The sequence below is a fragment of the Protomyctophum parallelum genome, assembly GCF_964188405.1.
Source record: "Protomyctophum parallelum genome assembly, chromosome: 20".
NCBI lineage: Eukaryota > Metazoa > Chordata > Actinopteri > Myctophiformes > Myctophidae > Protomyctophum > Protomyctophum parallelum.
Window position 1 is genome coordinate 32,758,008 of NC_139718.1, and position 19,253 is coordinate 32,777,260.

The 19,253-nt window shown below is 45.2% G+C and overlaps 1 protein-coding gene across 2 annotated transcripts in view; it reads right to left on the bottom strand.

The window, feature by feature from the left end:
- The window catches only part of brf1a (BRF1 general transcription factor IIIB subunit a), a 112,441-nt gene that overhangs the window by 19,014 nt on the left and 74,174 nt on the right, over positions 1 to 19,253 (bottom strand). For both annotated transcript variants that reach the window (XM_083791334.1, XM_083791335.1), the window contains exons 13-16: positions 18,424 to 18,485; positions 18,172 to 18,253; positions 17,835 to 17,890; positions 16,033 to 16,292 (exon numbers count right to left, since the gene is read on the bottom strand). In XM_083791334.1, coding sequence (XP_083647460.1) covers positions 16,033 to 16,292; positions 17,835 to 17,890; positions 18,172 to 18,253; positions 18,424 to 18,485 — 460 coding nt within the window. The remainder of the gene's footprint in view (positions 1 to 16,032; positions 16,293 to 17,834; positions 17,891 to 18,171; positions 18,254 to 18,423; positions 18,486 to 19,253) is intronic.

Below are 19,253 nucleotides of genomic sequence, written 5' to 3' on the forward strand. Positions count from 1 at the left end.
ACGAAATTTCGAATATTCTCTCAGCCTATATTGAACTATACCTATGATGGACAGTTAAGATTGTAGTTCTCAGCCAATATTTGATGAGAATTCTGGTTAAATGGGCTGTAACGCATATTTAAATAAGTGGTAAATAGCATTATATTCCAAAATCAATCATTGCTGTAGCAGTAACAGGGGTCTCCTCATCTCTCAAGTTCTTTGGTAAACAGAACATTTATTTTCAGTTCACCAATCACCAATTTGATCTAATCAGAATTCATACAGGATACAGGATAAACAAGTGAAATTGGAAGTGATGAAACAAAAACTTTGCAGGCAAAACGGGACTGGAACACTTTTTAACACAGCTGATAAAGCTGATAAGTTATCTTGGTTCTCTCTCTCTCTCTCCTGATTGGATCAAATTGGTATCCCAACCTGAAAATGAATTTTCTGTTCACTAAAGAGCTGGAGATACTGCCATTACTGAATACACACGTTTTAACCAAATGCTTTTTTCTGGTTACCAAAACGTGATATACAGTATTTAAGTACATGATCAATAAGTTAGTGAATCCCTGATGTTTTATTAGTGCAGTTAAGAGAGGATGGGGAGGTTGGGTTAGTTTATTAAACCCTATATCATTTTCTTGTGATCTTGTATCTTTCATTAACGCAACGTTTTGTGAGCTTGTAGATTTGCTATTTTCGTCGAACAGTCATATTTTCACCAAAGGTTCATGCATTTCAGATGTATGTCTAGTTTCGCCTATTGACATGCCGAGAACAGGGATGCTAGGGTTCATGTGGTTAAACCATTGATGTTGTGTGTTGCTCTGTGACTACACAGGGCAAACATTAACCAGGCTATATAAATATGTGTTAATGATTCTCCAACCAGACCGTCTTCATAAAACTGTCTTCATCCATCCTCTAAACCACACCGTCGGTTCATTCCTTTTTCATTATAAATGAAGAAACAGGTTTATGGATTGAGCCAGGTTGGAATGACCCATGGACTCTCATACCAAATATTGTATTATTCTAAGTCAAGCACAGAATGTATTTTTCTTCTTAAGGCCCATTTCATACAGCGATATGTGGAGAAAATAGAAATAGAAAAGAACTGTGTCTATAATGACAAACCCAACATAGAGGTGGCAGGTTGAAAGTGATTAGCCTTTAAATAGCTGTCTCCTTTTTGGACACGCTGGGTTTTGATCTGACGGCAGCGAATAATGTCGTCCCACCGGGGGAACGCTGGAATGGACTTCCAGGGGTCACAGGTCAAATGGCTGTCAATAGTGTACCCCGCGGCTTGCGGCGACAGACTTTTGGGCAGACCCCCCGTTACCATGACAATTGTTTACAGCAGCAGGGAGTGGCTCCTGGCCCCTCGTCCACCACAGCACCCCCGCCATGTGGCACGATGGCAATGTATAAATCACTCAAGTCTGAGAACAATAGGACCATATGTAGCAGGACCACATGTGGCCTGCCGGGGTCATTTTGGTTTTAAGAAAATACCGCCTCCTCCTCGCCGTCTCACCGTCTTGAGTCTCTTCCTATACACGACTTGCTGTCGTTTCTAGTACAAAGTAAAATCCTTAAATGCGTACCAAACGGACACTGAGGATTTTACTGTGTATGGGTATGTTCAAACTAGGCTTTTCTTATCGTCGGTTTATTTTATTCTTTTGCTTTAAAAGAAGAAAAAAAAGGAGTGGGATGAGGGCAAAGGGGGTGGGCCATTCAGTATAACTCTTTGGAAAGAACATAATATTGATAAAGTTTTAAACTAGTACTAAGATGTATGTCATATTTATCAGCTCAAATGTATTGATCTTTTATAGACAAGCTGTCAGACGGACACAGACTGCCTGTGTTCCTCACTGACTTGGCTGTCTCCTGGCAGGCACTGCCAATGGCTTGCTCCATACGTAGCAGTGGGCTGACACTGCTATCTTTCTACACATCCATCTATCTCTCAGGCAGCTTTATACTCTGTAGGGGAAGACTTTTCACCTAGTGTGTACATTGATTACTGATAATTGCCTCTGTGGACAAAGCAAGGCACCACATGGGTGACACGAGTGCATATTTTAGGACAAATCCACACAAGGCCCCTGAACACACCAAGCACCACGATTGGCTGCGTTCCAGGCTATTGGCAGCTGAAGGGTTGTGCAAGGACGTGCTATGATTGGCCAGTGCACTTGTGCAAGGACTCGCTGTGATTGGCCAGTAGTCTATTCTATTGGCAGCCGGGGGAAAGCGAACTTCGCAACGTTTGACACGGAAACTCCCTCGCTTTAGCTCGCTCGGTGGTGTCTCAAGTTTGCTTCAGACGGCGGGCCTCCATCGCAGTCTAGTCCATAGAATTATACTGTAGATTTAGGTAGAGGCACTTCCACTTTGGCCACATAAACGGGCCGTGGTTATAAGCACAACCCGTGTAGGATTTGGAATGTCACGCAGCTTAAGTGTCTCCTCCGAGGCACTTCCTGTGTCTCCGTGATTGCGTCCCTCAGTCTATGGGCACGAGGCACGAGCAGGTAAACAAGGTACAGTACACACCTTCTCCTTCACCTCTACACAGTAAAACCCTGGGTACTCTCATAGTGCACACATGTAACCAAACGGATTTGTAAGGATCCATGCGGTTACATTTGTACAAGCTCAGAATTACAAATGGATAAATGAACCCAGAGGATTTTACTGTGTACGACGTCACTAGAACCGAGGACACTTTTCTTTGTGTCTCACACCTACAGTAAAGTACCTCTCTACCAGCTGCTGTCTTTTGTCGTGTTTACCTACATTCTTTCCTTGTTCACTTCTAAGAGGTCACAGCAAGGAGGACACTGCTGTACTGTAGCAGCTCTCTGCCCCTCTGCTTGTCTCACTCGCTTTACCTGCCTTCCTCCACCGTTGGAGGTCAGCGCAGAGAGACTATCTTCCTGTCTTTCTCGTTGACCATCTGGCCGAAGGTCTCTCTCTCTCTCTCTCTCATAGCCCGTTTTCTTCTCAACTCAGTGAGAGGTCACACTGAGGAAAAACCTGTCACTTCATTTCCCTGTCTCACTCTCTTCTTTCCCAGTTCCTCTCTTTCTTTGTTAAATGTTTCCTGCATCCTTATAAAAGATGATAGAGACACACTCTCTCTCTCTCTCTCTCTCTCTCTCGCCACCTGCTATGGCTCCCTATCTCAATCTCACCTTTTTTATACTGTCTCTTTAACCCTACTTCCAGATTTAAGATTAGAATTCATTACATTGTCGCTGTCCGGCAGAAATCAGCTAACTCCATGTTTTCATATATTAGTGCTATTGAACACGTCTGTGTGTTGGTTAAAAGAATATTGAACCAATGAAAAGTAAATCTGTGCTTTTAGTTCAATTAATTGTTGCAGCAATAGAGCTGAACCTAAACTAAACCTGTTCAATTCATTAAAAACATGAATCTTATCACTGTGCCCTCTAGCTTCAATCTTCTTACTGAGAATCACAGTGAGGAATACACAACCCACACCCAATTTTCTCTACTGGTCTCTCTCTTCAAATCTCTCTCCTAGTTTCCCTCTCTGTGTGCCGCTCTATCCTTGTCTCATCGCATCTCTCCCTTTCTCTCCTCGACTCTCTCCCAGTCTCAGTCTGTTTCTTCTCCTCTCATCTGCTTCTCCGTCTCCATCCATCTCTCTCTGTTAGACAATCTCTTAACACTACTATTATCTGTTAATGCATGTTCACTTCACATGCTGGGTTGATTGTGTACACAGGCAAACTCCTGCCACCTGGAAATGTACGTGCCATTTAAAGTGCTTGTGAGTCTGCTGGTCTACTTTCCTGACGGTTACCTTAACGAAAGGTCATAGAAAATGGGCAGTAACCTCAAGTCTCACCATGTCAGACGCACCTCAACCGCCTGCCTCGGGGCTCTCTCTCTCTCTCTCTGGTAATCCGTGTTCACCTCAAGAAGAGGTCAAAGCTAAGAACGTCAATTTCTGCCACTCTTTCACCTCAATCACATGCTGTAAGACCAACCCTATCTCTTGTCTTCTTTCTTTCTGTCCGTCCGTCTGTCTTTCTGCTGACATCACCTCAGTGAAAGGCCATGGCAGGTTATGAGTCACACTTTCACTGCCTCAGACACCCACTGTAAGGTTATTTCTATCTGTCTTTTACTCTCACTGTTTTCTCCCTACAACCCACATTCCGCCTCCCTCCCTCGCACTCTGTCCATCTCATGTATTTTTTGCATCACAACTCCCTTCTCATTCTGCTAGTCTGTTCATCTGACTGTCTTAAAAATGTCCATCTCTCTCCGCAATTCTATCCCCTTTTCAATGTGTAGTCCGTCTCCTCTCTCCCCTTCCTCTTCGTCTGTCTCTACCAAGGTTATTAAAGTTTTGAATGTAGCTTAGTTTCAGTTTGATTAACAAGTGGGCGTGCTACTTTCAGTTAGCTTTCATTGTTTAAAATGTTTCGATTTGTATCAGTTTGTCCTTTGTTATATATACTGTATAGGGTGTGAGGCACTCCAGTTTCAGCTTGTAGCTTAGTTTTAGTTAACTCTAATAACCTTGGTCTCTACATCCTGTGTAAATTGAACCGAGAGACAAAATGGGCCCAAAAGGACAATTATTTGAATAAAAATGTACACTTCCAGAGTTCAATTAACACTGAAGATTGTACTGTATGTCCTCTCTCTCCATCTGTATCTCTATACGTCTCTCTCATCCTCTCTCCTCCACTGCCCCTCTCTCGCTCTGCTGGCCTATCAGTCTCTGCCGAGCTTAACGGCTCGCTGCTAATCAGCTTACTGCAGATGAGAGTGAACGAGAGCGAGCCGGGCTGAAAAAGACGATTGAGAAGACCGTTTAGCCTCTGTCTGACAACCGCCAATGGCTTGACAGGGGGAGGGGCGCGAATAAAGCAACCCAAAAATTAAACCTAGATCCCGTCTAGGGCTTAAGGGAGTGGAGAAAAGACCAGAGAGTCCAACGAGACGCAGAGGGGACAAAGAGGGACGACAATGTCATTTGTCTCAGTGTCGGGCGTACAGGGAAGTTGTTCGTTCTGCTTGGTTTAAAGACGGGTGTATTTACATGGTCTAGCAGCAGACAATCCATTCTCACTGCTCCAGGGAGACTATTCATCCTGCTAAGCTATAGGTTCTGCAACGCCGCGATCTCACCCCTCTTTTAGTGTCAACAGTTTCAGCGCATTTGTGTGTGCTTGTGTGCTTTAACAGAATATGGGGACATTTGTGCCTGTGCTTTTGCACGTGTGTACACAAACATGCATTCAAAGGTATGTCAGTCGTCCAGTGCAGCAAATGTGCGTGTGTGTCCGTGTGTGTTTATGCATGTCTGCAGGTTTTTGGGGGGCCTAAGTCTGAGATAAAAAAATGGGATGCATTTTGAATGGTCCAGTTTAGGGCAAGTCTCTCTACTGTTCCATAAGTTAAAGTGGAGGGGAGGTGAGGAGAGCAAAGCTTTTACCACTGAAGGCTTCCTCTGTCTGTAATAAGACGTTCTCAATCCGGGTCCGGGAGTCGCAAACCAGTGCCATATTTAAATTCTACTTGATGGTTACTGCATTCACCTCGTGTGAATTTAAATGGTAATGGGTCTGCATTTCTATAGCACCTTTTATCCAAAGCCCTTGGCAACGTGTGCTACGCTCACCCATTCACATACATTCCTATACCGACGTACAAGGCAACATACAAGGCCCCAACCTACTGCTCATCAGGATTTGAGGTTCAGTACCTTGCTCAAGGACACTTCGGGTTCAGTGTCTTGCTCAAGTACACATCGACAGTAAAACACGGAGAGAAGAGTAACGAACTGGGAACCTTCTGTGACCCACATGTCCGCTCTACCTCCTGAGTCACTGCTGCCCTTAGCTCTGGTCCATAGCCTTCTACTGCTTCTACGATTCTGTCCTGCGCAGTATAAGGCTATGGGACTTTCAGTTTTAAATCTCAAATCGAAATCAGACCAGCCTCTCCTCTTTAGCGTAAATAAAAATAACGTTTTTGCTACTCACCAAAACAAAGGCGGGTTGTTGTCTTAGTGGACGCACTCTGAGCCCCCCACCACACGTATAAACGGTACTTTTTGTCCAGAAAGGGATTTCTGGGCAATATCGGTAGAGGGCGCATTGGAGTAACTAAAAGTATTTTTTTCCCGGTGGAAACAAAATCCCCTTTTGGCCAAAAAGTACTGTTTATACGTGTGGTGGGGGGCTACACAACCCGCCTAGGCTCTGTGGGTTGACTCCTGTCCGGGCCCCTCCTATGTCTCACCAGGTCCACGTCTGCTCTCACCTGTGCGTTGCACCAGACTCCCAGCACCAGGCACTTCATTCAGGAGTGGTGGATTATAATGGCCCTCCTAAAGGCCTCACCGAAGGTTTTTTGGGCTTCCTCCTCACGGAAGACACAGGCTAGAGCGCCAACCATATGGCTCCCGGGTGCCATCTACATTCCGGCTGTCACACGTCCAAAATAAAAAACTAGCACGTCTCTGGGCTCTCCAAAATAAAACCTTGCAGCTGAAAAGCTCCATGGTGGCAGACTAAACTTCACCTTAAACCCGGCGGGGAAGGTGTTTTAAGACTATATCAGCCGTTGAAGGATCAGTGTATTGCCCAAGGGCACTTCAACAGGACACAGCTGTAGTCAGACATTCATAATACATCCTGTACTCGTACTTTGCAATATTGTCTGTTGGAATTTCAGATCACAATCTTTATAGTAAAATAAGGTTTTTCCTGAAAATCTGTGTCTTTCAATCTGTCAGCAATTTGTGTCACATCACATGGGAAGGCTGGTGGCAGTGCACTATATAAAGTGTGTGTGTGTGTGTAGGTGCGCGCGTGTGTACTGTACGTTCATGTGTGCGCACATAATAGAAAGATCAAATGTGTGCATTTCAGGTGCATGCATGTGCATATATAAAGTTAAGTGTGTGTGTGTGTGTGTGTGTGCGCGCGTGCACATATAGGAAGATGAATGTGTGTGTGCATGCCTGAATGTATGGGGTGCGTGTGTGTGCGTGTTTGTGCACATGTGTGTGTGTGCAGACATATAGAAAGAGGAAATGTGTGCATTTCTGGTGTATGCATGTGCATATATAAAGTTGAGCGTGTGTATACATGTGTGAGCGCATACTTATAGGAAGATGAATGTGTGTGCGCATGACTGCATGTATGGTGTGTGTGCGCGCGCTCGTGCGTGTGTGTTTGTATAGTGGAAGGGATTAGCAGTGGCACTTGGGACACATTTCTCTCGGCGCTAGCTAGCTCCTCTGAGAACGCACCCTGACCAGCCAAGCAGACGTACAAAGGGCTGATTGGTCACAGCGAGGGGAGGAGGGGCAGAGAGGCGCAGGGGGGACAGACTGCAGGGAGGGGCTCTCAACCACAGACAAATTATACACCCACCCCTAACACAGCTGGCTCGATCAGCAGCAAAAACATCCTCTTTAGATCTGATGTGCCTGGCAAGGGGAGAGAGGAACACGAGCATGATTTGTACTGGCATTTTAGTATGTCAAAGTGCCAGTGATGTCATGGACAGTTTGGACACTGGTCTCACTTCCGTCCTGGACTACATGCCGTCTCAGTAAAGGCTCATACATAGTCTGGAATTCTCTGTGGTGAGGTGACCACCGAACTACAACATGACGTCACGAGCCGCGGTGAAGAGCAAACCACCGCCACCGCTCCAGCCAATGTTCCCCCTAACGTGCGCCCGTGCACGCGCGCGCACATGGCCAAATGCTCTCGCGCACAACTGAAATCTGTCGCGCACAGACACCGACGCTGGTGTAAAAAAAAGTTTTCTTTAAAAGAAAAAGGTGTTCCCCCCGAGTATCATCTACATTACAGTAATAATACCTATCCTGAATCGACATTTGCCCACACATTTCTATTTACTTCACAGTTTATTTAGATTACACACACACACTGAGGCGAGGCGACAGACAGGTCTCCTCCCCTCCTTTTTTGACTCTTTGCTCTCCTCTCCTCTCCTCCTGTGTATACTGCGCCCAGTGCGCCGTCTGCGCGGCGAGTGAGGACCTTAATAGGTGGAGACGTAGCAGGCAGCACTGCAGTGCAGTCAGTGTGTGAAACCCCAAGAACCAGATAAGATCGCGTTGCGACTTGGACCCGTGCGTTGATGGGACATTTAGATTTAAAAGGCGAACGGATGGAAGTGCGGCTGTGCGCAACAAGGAGAGGGGGAATAACGTTAGCTTCGCATTAGCTGGTTAGCTAACGTTGTTATCACTACAGCACAACAAGCCTCCGCAGTCCAGTGTACTTGTGAATGAAACAACATGTGGAAGTTAACATTAATCTCTAGCGGTCTAGTCCCATATGGAACCTCTCTCTGTAATTATCCAATCTGTTAATACAGCTTTCTTCAATCAATCAATCAATCCCTCTGCTATGTAGAGCTACATATAATAATAGCTCATATCTGGCGTAGTAGGGGCTGTTGACGTTCGACAATCTGAGAAACTATAGGAGTTGACACACCAACAAACTCGGTCTTAGTGTGTGTGTGTGTGTGTGTGTGTGTGTGTGTGTGTGTGTGTCCCAATAAAGTTTACGGTTTCTCATGCCCCCCCATGTAATGCACAATTGAGTACTGAGTAGGCTATTCATATACCAGTCGTTCTCAACCCAGATGACAGTGAAGTGACAATTTAAGGACTTTTAAGACTTTTATAATGCCTCAAAGGCTCTAAAAGAAAAAATACCATTACTGCATCAAAAGTAATCAGCAAACCATGCTATAAAAACTGGTCAAACTGGTGAAAATAGCCGATCTACAAGTTCACAACGAGCTTGTAGATTGGCTATTTTCACAATATTTATCTGTGGAACCATTCTGTTGCTTGTCTGGGTGGGGGGGTCCCCAGTTCAAATATGATTACTTTGGGGGCCTGAAAAGGTTGAGAACCACTGTAGACTAACTGAATATTTCTAAAATTGCTAGCCTACCACCTTGATATAAAATAAAAAAATTGTAACTTACGTAACCTTATGTAACTATTCATTGATTCACTCGTATACCAAAATCCATTTTGAAAAAAGAAAAGAAATCACACCTGTGTGAAGTGAGGGGCGCTCACTTCGCATTATCTAACGTTTGGATAGTTGGTGTCAAGGTGACGTATGTTTGCTCAGTAGTTGCTGATGTCTGCTCAGGAGGTTTGAGTGTTTGCTCAGACCGAAAAAAATTTAGAGGGAACATTGGCTCCAGCCCTTCTCTCCGTTTTTACTCACCACCGCTCAACGTTATTTCAGCTCCGGTGGTCACCTCACCACCGGAGCGGTGGTCACCTCACCACCGAAAGTCCAGACTATGAATAGGCCTTAAGACAGCCCTCTCCCTCTCTACAAGGTGGGGTGAGTGCAGCAAAGCATTATGGTCATTGTAGTAAACCAGCACAGCAGTGACTGAGAACATGGCATCACAGACACTAAAATATCTAAAAACACAAACTAATAAACTATACCCACATAAAAACCCCCAGGAAAGTGTTTGTCTCCAAAACATCATTAAAATAAGATCAGGTTGCAAAAGGGGTGAAGTGGCCCGTTAAGTGAATAATTTTGGTATTTGTACTTGAGTATTTCCAACTTCCAATACTTTTACTTCTACTCCACTACATCTCAGATCAAATATTGTACTTTTACTCCACTACATTTATTTGGCAGCTTTAGTTACTAGTTACTTTGTAGATTTCGATTATTATTACAAAACATGCATTAACCACTTCACGTTCAAAATAGCCGATTTACAAGCTCGGTAGATCTGCTATTTTCAAAAGATTTTTATACATTTCAAAACTTGGAATGGGACCTTCTGCACAAGTACATTTTTATACCAATAATTTTGTACTTTTACTCAAGTACATTTTAAATTATGGACTTTTACTTGCAACGGAATAATTCTATATTGCAGTATTGATACTTTTACTCGACCCAAGTACAAAATGTGAGTACTTTTTCCACCAGTGAATGCTTCAGTACACCCGACGCAAGACACCTGCTCCCAGGCCAGCTCGGTCACCATGCTCCACCACAGTGGTGGCAGTGGGAACACTGGGCTGGAAAAGTGCTTAGTGCTCCGTCTTTCCCAGAGCTGGCAACTACAAACTGTACAGGGTCAGAAGTACATTTCAGGAAACCCAACACAGACCAAAACTGTGCGCATGTACATGCACACGCACACTCCTCCCTCCCACCCGTGCTTTGACAAAAATGCAGCCAGGAATTCTCTTTTCCCGACAAAAAAGAGGGAAAAAAAGGGAGCATGGAATGAGAGAAAGTTCTTAAAAGGGAGAAGACAGAAAAAAAAGGATATAATGAGAATAAAAGGAGAGAGAAAGAAAGGAGAGAAAGAGAGACTGGAGAGTAACGAGACAAAGAAGAGCATAGGAGAGGAAAATAAAAACTGGACATATAATATCAGCTATTTCTGGATGAGTGTTTCTGGAGGGACAAAGGGAACAGCAAGGAGAGTGAATTTAGCATCTGGAGGGAGGGGAAGATGAGGGCAGAGACAGAGAGCCGGAGCTGGGGAGGAGGGATTAAGAGCGGTAATGATAGACAAATAGACAGATAGGAGGGGACACAGAGTTGACACTTATGTACACTAAGTACATCTCACAAATAGTACCCTGAATATACACGGTTTAATATAACACCAAGAAAGTACACTCTCCATTTTCGGTATTGAAGTCCGACGTCATGTTTTAGTCCTATGTTATATCCGGGTCCAAGTGGCACCAGCTCCCGTCCGCTTCTCATTGTAAATAGCAATATCTAAACGCGTGAATCTTTTCACAATAACGTAATTATTCAGAAAGGAAACCTCTGGCTTGTTAGCCAGATAACACGATGATGCAATGAGCCATAATAACCATCACATTCTACCATAACGTCTTCTAGTTTTCTGGGCAAACTGAGTGCTCGCAGAGAGCACTGACTATACTCTGTATTTCCACATCACAACAAAGCACTCTGCCATTGACCAATACAAGTACAGAGGTTCTCAAACCTTTTAGTTTGAGACCCAAAAGATACTTTCGGTGTCTCCCCGGGACCCAAACGTACAAGAATACATATTTAATATCCCCATTTCCTTTTTCATTTTACCGAATTTCCCCCATGGGATAGTAAATCAATCTAGCTCTAGCTCACAGTGAGTTTGTAGATCTATTTTCACTATGTATTCAGGACCCATAAAAATGTGTCTCTGGCATAAACATGGGTCCCAACCCACCGGGACACACTGTAATAGTACACCATGTACAGTTAGTTCAAATACACTAACTAGAGTAAGTACACCAAAGTACACCAAGGACAGTTGACCAAGAGTGCACTATAAGTACATCAGGGCCTTGGTGACTGTGAGATAGCTGCGAGGAGACAGCTAAAAGCCTGTCCCTGTAGGACAGATGAGAAGAGGATGTGAGAAAGTAGGAGAAAAGGAAGAGGGGGAAATATAAAAGGTCCAGAGAGACAGAGAGGACAAAGGACAAGAAAGAAAGAGAAAGAGAGAACGTAAGCGAGAGACAGAGGCAGAAGGGACTGAATTTAGGAGAGAACATAGAGAGACCGAAGAGAGGAAGCAGAGAGAGGGTAATGCCTCATTAAAGTTACGTTTTGCGATGGTGTCACGCGTCGAGAATGGATGAGAATAGCAGACCTATAAGTTCACAAACAACGCGTTGCATCCATGGCGCGTTGTGAGCTTGCCGGTCTGCTATTCTCGGCATGCAACACTGTCGCACAACATGACAAAGTATGAATCCATAGAAGCTATAGCTGTCACAAGATAGACCAAAAGAGCAAGAGAAGCCAGAGCACAATATACCACAGTCTGGTCACTGGGAGTGAGTCTGCAGTTCCGATTGCAATGCTCTCTGACAATCTTCCGCCGTAGTCTGAACATCCATCTCTTTAGACTCCATCTTACCTTACAGGAGTATGCAAAGAGGCCATTTTGGGACGGTTCTGGACAACCGTGGGTGCGACTGACTCGACACGGGGCACTGCACCCCGTGGTGGGGTGGAACTCGTGTGTCGAATTTGAAGTCGGTGGGGCGAACGGTTCTCGAATTACAGTACGTGGATTTTACACACACACGTGTGTGTGTGTGTGCGTGCGTGTGTTGGGAGAGACGAGAGAGATTGATAAAGAGAAGGCACTGCGCTCTCTTCCACGATGCGCTCTAATCATGTCCAAGATGGATATCTCGTGTTGAATTGCAGACTGGATAAAAGCACTCAGAGAAATTAATTAATTAGAAATCTTCGATCGAAAATTCCTGCCAAAGTTCGAGTCCTAAAAAACAGGGCACGCGCGCACACGCACACGCACACGCACACGCGCACGCGCACGCGCAGTCGCACACGCACACGCACACGCACACGCACACGCACACGCACACGCACACGCACACACACACACACACACACACACACACACACACACACACACACACACACACACACACACACACACACACACACACACACACACACACACACACAGTGGAGGAAAAAGGACACTTCAACAGCAACTCTGAGTGGCCGTTTTTCAAGCGGCCACTCTACCTCCTGAGCCACTGCCACCCCAAGTAGTGGTACTAGCAGTATAAGTACAAGTAGTGGCACAAGGTGTGTACAAGTAGTGGTACTAGCAGTAGAGATTAGTCTTTTTTTTGCAGAGCCTGGGTGTCGATGGTCGCTGAGGGGGCGCTTGTTTTACAGGTTAGGGTTAGGCATAGTTTCTGTGAGGTTAGGGTTAGGTTTAGGCATAGTTTTTGTGAGGTTATATAACCCCGCCCTACTAGTAGTAGCCGGCGCTGTAAAACAAGCGTCCCCATCAGCACCCATCGAATCCCAGGCTCTGCAAAAAAGGTAGTCCCCAGTAGAAATAGTGTAAGTATGAGCAGTGGTAGCAGTAGTGGCAGTGCCAGTAGCTGGCAGTAGGATTAGCATCAGTAGCTGCAGTGGGAACAGCAGTAGCGCTAGCAGCACAATGCCCCAGTGTAGCCCCTGAGCGAGGGCCTCAAGACAAGGCACAATGGGCTTACTGTCAATGGCTTCTCTCTCTCCTACAACTTTCATAGGTCTCCCTGTCACTGTGTCCCCCCACCCCCCACGCCCGTTTTTCAATAACCAACACAACAACCTTTTCAGGGGCCCAGAGCAACGGCCCGTTCCTCTGCCCCAGGACTGAAAGGGGCCATTCTAACCCTCAGCATCCACCGTTGGGACTTGGGGGGGGGGAGAAGAAGCAAATCATTGCAATGCCACAACTGTGTGAGCTGGTATGAGAGAGTGAGGGATTATCACTGTGTTGCTAACACAGGAGGCTGGAGGGGCAGAGGTTTCTGTTGTTGTTCTTAATGGATTGGATTGGAGTAGAACTATTACAAATAAAAGACCATCACAAGAGCTGAGAAAGTTTTTGTTGAGCAAGCGATAAGCACAGAGTGCATGGGTCAGCTTTTTTATGTTAGATAAATGGATGGAAGGTTTTAAAAGCTGCTTCTCCCTCACTCACTCCTTCTCGCCCTCTCTCTCTCTCTCTCTTTGTGCTAATGCCGTTCTCCCTCTCCATTCAGGAAAGAAACCAAATTGCTTGAGTGTACAATGAATGATTCAAAAACAGCAACATGCCATCAATGATTCATTGACCAAAGACATGAATGCATCTTAAAAGATTCAAAAAAGGCAGACGTCCATTCTTAAGAAAGTCAGGAAGAGGCCTCTTCAGACAGACATCAAACAGAGAGACAGATGCTCATTCATGTATTCAAGTCAGAAATCTGTCGATCTGGCTGGAGCCATGAGCCAACTGGAGCCACGTAAACATGACACACACACACACACACACACACACACACACACACACACACACACACACACACACTCTCAAATCCATTTCCAACATCAATTAATGAACATAAATGCATGTACAGTATGTATGCATACACAACTGAGCGCTTTCTCTCTCTCTCTCTCTCTCTCTTTCTCACATTCCACAAAAATAGACAAGCAATTGGCAAACATTCGGCGAAAATATTTGGTAGGGGGGGGGGGGGGGGGGGAGTGTCTCCTGGGTAGTTTGTAAACCAGATGACTGGAACAGCTCATATTGGGGTGGATGTAGTGTGTGTGTGTGTGTAAAGGTTAGGTATGCATATAAACGTTTGTGCGGGTGTGTGGTGATGATGTGTAGTGCGTGCGTGCGTGCAGAAGTCCTACGCGTGTGTGTGTGTAGTAGTACTGGCAATGCATATTTTTGAGTATGGGGTGATCGTACACATCCGCGCACGGGCGTGTGTGTGTGCAACTACGCACACGCTCGCTTGCATTCACTAAATCACCCCAAAGCTGCTCCTATGAGACTCCATGTAAAGCTTTGAGATGTCTCCTAAAAGCCAAAGTTAAGTCCAAGGAGCTTTAACGTCCAGAGGAAAAGCAATCCCTCCTTCCAGAGAGAAACTCCATTAAACAGCTGAAAAGACGCTGTGGAGGACTGTCAGGGAATATTAACCAGGACAAACTCCTGTAAGGGAAGGAGGGATATATATACACACAGTATATACTGCGTGTGTGTGTGTGTGTGTGTGTGTATATAAGCAGAGAGAGAATGAAGGAGAAAAGTTTGGATAAGAATAAGAGAAAGGGAGAGTGAGAGAAAAAAATGACAAGAAACGGGAAAACAATGGAGAACGCAAAAGAGAGACCTGGTAAGGAAGAAGGCAACGGACAGAGAGAAGTCTGTAGTATAGGGGCGCACGATTATGAAATAATGACTGATATCCGATCTCCCTTTGTTTGCAGGGTCATATCTGCCGATTGATTCCGATATGATACAGAGGACCACAATGAAAACAAGCCTAGGCCCTTGGGGCTTGGCCCAAAGCCTGTTAATAATGTATTCAACCAATCAATAAATATTGTTTTTCACAACTGAATGACTACTGAATGAGATGAGTACACAAATTAATGTAGAAAATAAAAAAATAAAAAAGGGAATTTTTGATTTGGCTTTTGTTCTAGACTAGAGGTACAAGACACTTTTGAATATTATATAATCAGGACATTTTTAGACCAATCCGATATCAATATGGCATTGTTTTGGCCGATATGACCAATTCCGATTATGCCAACAATTATATTGTGCATCCCAGTCTGTAGGTCACCAACGTGATTGAAAAGAAAACCCATTTAGCAAAAGATGAGGTCTGGCAGAGAGAGAGAGGGAGAGAAAAGAGATGAAGAGCAGAGATGAGGAAAGAGGCCGAAAATGAAAAGAAGAGGAGCAGAAATGCAGGGAAAACAAGACAAGAAAAACAAAAGAGCAGAGGAATAAAGAGGGAGCCAGCTTAATAAGCATCTGTGCGGTTGTCACTAAAGATAATTCAGCTTTCATCAGCACAGCCTGAAATCACACAAACACAAGACTAGCATCACCGACAGGAGCACGCTTCAACTCAGATCGACGTTAAAACTGAGTTCTGTCGACTGTTTTTATGTGCTAGAAAAGAGAGGGATGCAAAGATGCCAGTTTCTGGTTAAGCCTCTGGAAGCACAAACTTCTGTCCAGCCGCTCTCTCTCTCAATTTCCCTACCGTCTGTCTCTCCAATAGTTTCCTACTGAGCAGTGTTGCATTGTCAGCTTGTAGATGGTCCCTTTATTGATAATATCACCTATATACCACCATGCCCAAATAGAATGCCAGGTTGCAAGTGGTAAAAAACCCAAATTGGAACCGTAACCGATGTAATCAATAAAGTCAAATAATGGCCAAACTTATCGGTTTACGCTACTCTGCATAACATGTCCTAACTGCGATAAACCTACCTTTTACCCAGGGAGGTGAGAGGTGTGGCCAGGCTGAGGGGCATGTGGGTGGACCTGTGATAAACCTACCTTTTACCCAGGGAGGTGAGAGGTGTGGCCAGGCTGAGGGGCATGTGGGTGGACCTGTGATAAACCTACCTTTTACCCAGGGAGGTGAGAGGTGTGGCCAGGCTGAGGGGCATGTGGGTGGACCTGCGGTTGCGGATGACCGGTTTCCTCGGGGTCTCGGTTGCTCCATCCTGTGGCTCTGCAGGGCTGGACGCTGGCTTGATGTTGAGGTCCTTCAGGACGTCGTAATTGATTTTGGAGGAGAACCTCTTCTGCTCCAACAGCTTCTCGATGGCCTCCTGGCCTGTGCTGGCACGGATCGGAGCGCTCCGCGTGCCCTTCTTCCTTTGCTGCCAGGGGAGAGTTCACACCGCACGGAAAGTCAACCAGTCATTCCGAGTCAAAAGGTCACATACATGGGGGAGATTGACCAGAAATGGGAACCATTGCAGGTTTTAATTCGGCAGAGACTTTTCTGTCTCTATTGATTGAAAAGGATACAGACACAAGAAAGCCGTTAGGCTTGTTTCCGTCTATATTTTAAGAAATAATGTCGGTTTCATATGTATCATAAAGAGCCTTCAATAAAAGGATAGGATTTTATTTTTTTGTAACCCATTTTTCACCCGTGTCAATTATCTAACGTGATCCTGGGCTCTACACACCCTCTGCCAACATAGTCCCCATATATGGGGGACAAGGGGAGAGCAACGGACTTGAACTCATGCTTCCTTCATGCCCGAGTGTCCAAGTTGCTCCTTTACACCTGACAGGGGGGAGTTTCCCTGGTTGGACGTAGTGCATGGAAGGAACACGTAATTCCAACCAGTTCCTTTCCCCTCCATCAGGCGCCCCGGCTAGCCAGGGCGAGGCAGTTTAGAGACCAGGATTACTGCATGTTTTTGTGAGTGTACCTACCCTAGGGGACACGGGGAGAACATGCAAACTCAACACAGAAAGGCCCTTTCGCCAACCCCGCCTCGGGTATGGGCACTGATGATAGGGAGGAGGAAACACGCCGCCAGCACCCACAGCGTCCCGAGCGGGAATCGAACCCAGGACCTTCTAGCTGTGAGGCGACAGCACTACCAACTGTGCCACCGTGCCCCATAGAACGGGGATTATAACAACCAGCCACTTCCGGAATTCCCAAACTCCCGCCCAAGTAGGAAATAGATTTTTACACTAAGTATTAACTAACGCTAAGGATTTAGCTGCAGTATGGCTGTTTGGGTCGCGTGTCAGACAGACGCTGCCTCGTTGTGAATCTGTTGAGTCCAAACGTCTGAACAGATGTTGGAGCTAACAAAGGATCCTCACGTGCCAAAACCTGGACTGAAAAATGAGAAAACGGGCGTTGGAACACGCGTTGTTGACACATGGGCTTAGTCGTCTGTCTGTCTGTCTGCCTGTGTGATAATCTGCCTGACTGTCTGTATGTCTATCCATGAGGGGATAGATTTGCCTGTCTGCGTATGATTTTGTCTTTGTCTACCCATCCCTCTGTGTGACCCATCCTGTCTGTGAGACTGTCTGTGCAGTTGTCTGTGTGCGTTTTGTCTATGATTTGTCTGTCTGTCTGCAGAGTCTAGCTTTAAGAATCTGGCCGGCTCTCAGGCAGACAGCTGTTACTGTTGAGAAAGGAACTGGCTTCAGTATTTGTTCTTGATTGAGACAGACGGTGAGAAATCATAAAGGTATAGCTAGTGTAGGAGAGTAGAGGAGAGAAACCTTCAGCTGGTGGGCAGGAACTTTACCCCCGTGCCACCTGAGCACCTCTTAAGTAAGGTTTGTTATTAGTACACATTGGGAATAAAGCTGATAAATTACCTGACTTAACATTTCCAGTAAATCATGATTATTATTACATCATGACTGAAAAACATGTTTACCTTCCTTTCTTTGTAGATGCCGAGCTCCTTCTCCTTTGCTATCCTTGCTTCCTTTTCTAAAGGTGAAAACAGGAAATGTTCAGCGACAAGACAGGAAACGTTATTGTGCTACCAACGTATGGTGATATAGATAAACTATGTGCAGAACACGAGAGCGTGTTGTACAGATAACATATTTATTTAGAAGTCAGAATTCTCTGTGTGTACCTTAATTGGCCATTCAAATTGATTGTGTGTTGAATCTGATGCACATGCATGCACAGTGTGGAGGCCACATGGTATACTCAGACACGTAATTAGATTCTTAATCATTTTCCAATCCATTACTGTACTGTACCTTTCTGCTCTTTCAGGTAATCCGAGTTCTGAGCCATCCAGAGTGCAGTTTTAATTTTAACCTCACCATCATCGAGAAGATACTGCAGAGAGGAGGAGAGAGACATGAGAAGTCGTTGGACACAACCAAAAATATCTTTATTTCAGTGTGAATTCCAAGAGATTTTAATTATTGAGGGAACTTCAAGTGCAGTCACAAAAACCCAAGTGCCAGTGTCAAACTAACAGCGGCGGACATCCACCTGATACATACACACTCAATCTCATCGTCGTCGATTCCATTCAGGTCCAGTTCGCCGTCGTCAGCATCACCATCTGTTACAGAGACACGGACATCGTCACAAACTGCTGGCTAATGCATTTGTTCCTGCCAACAGCAATGTCCCCAGAGAGGGAGGGGAACGGAGGAAGCGTCTAGCCCTAAATCCCTTTTCTTGGTACCATGGCAAGTCAGGGGATATTAACTGAGCATGGATGCATTTTTACAGCCACACCCTGCTTCACACTTTACCGCTTCCCCCACACATGGGAGCAGCTACTATCTCCTTCTGTTGGCCACTGGGAAATGCCAAGTACAACCACAGTATATCACTTTTGGCCCCTGAGAGCTGCCCAGTAGTCCAACCACACTGTGGCTTACTTTTGCCACTGGAAGCTACCCACTGCAACTACAGTGTTTTACTATCGTCACTGGAAGCTGCCCTGTACAACTACAGTGTTTTACTGTTGTCACTGGAATCTGCCCAGTACAACTACAGTGTTTTACTGTTGTCACTGGAAGCTGCCAAGTACAACTACAGTGTTTTACTGTTGTCACTGGAAGCTGCCCAGTACAACTACAGTGTTTTACTGTTGTCACTGGAAGCTGCCCTGTACAACTACAGTGTTTTACTGTTGCCACTGGAAGCTGCCCAGTACAACTACAGTGTTTTACTGTTGCCACTGCGAACTGCTTAGGCCAGTAAAACTACATGCTTCTATTGTTAACTGCCCAGTAGTTTTCTCTGTGTGGCTGCCGATTACATTCCTTATTAATTATTGCTCTTATTCCCATTCATTCATTCATTCATCTATTTTTATTCA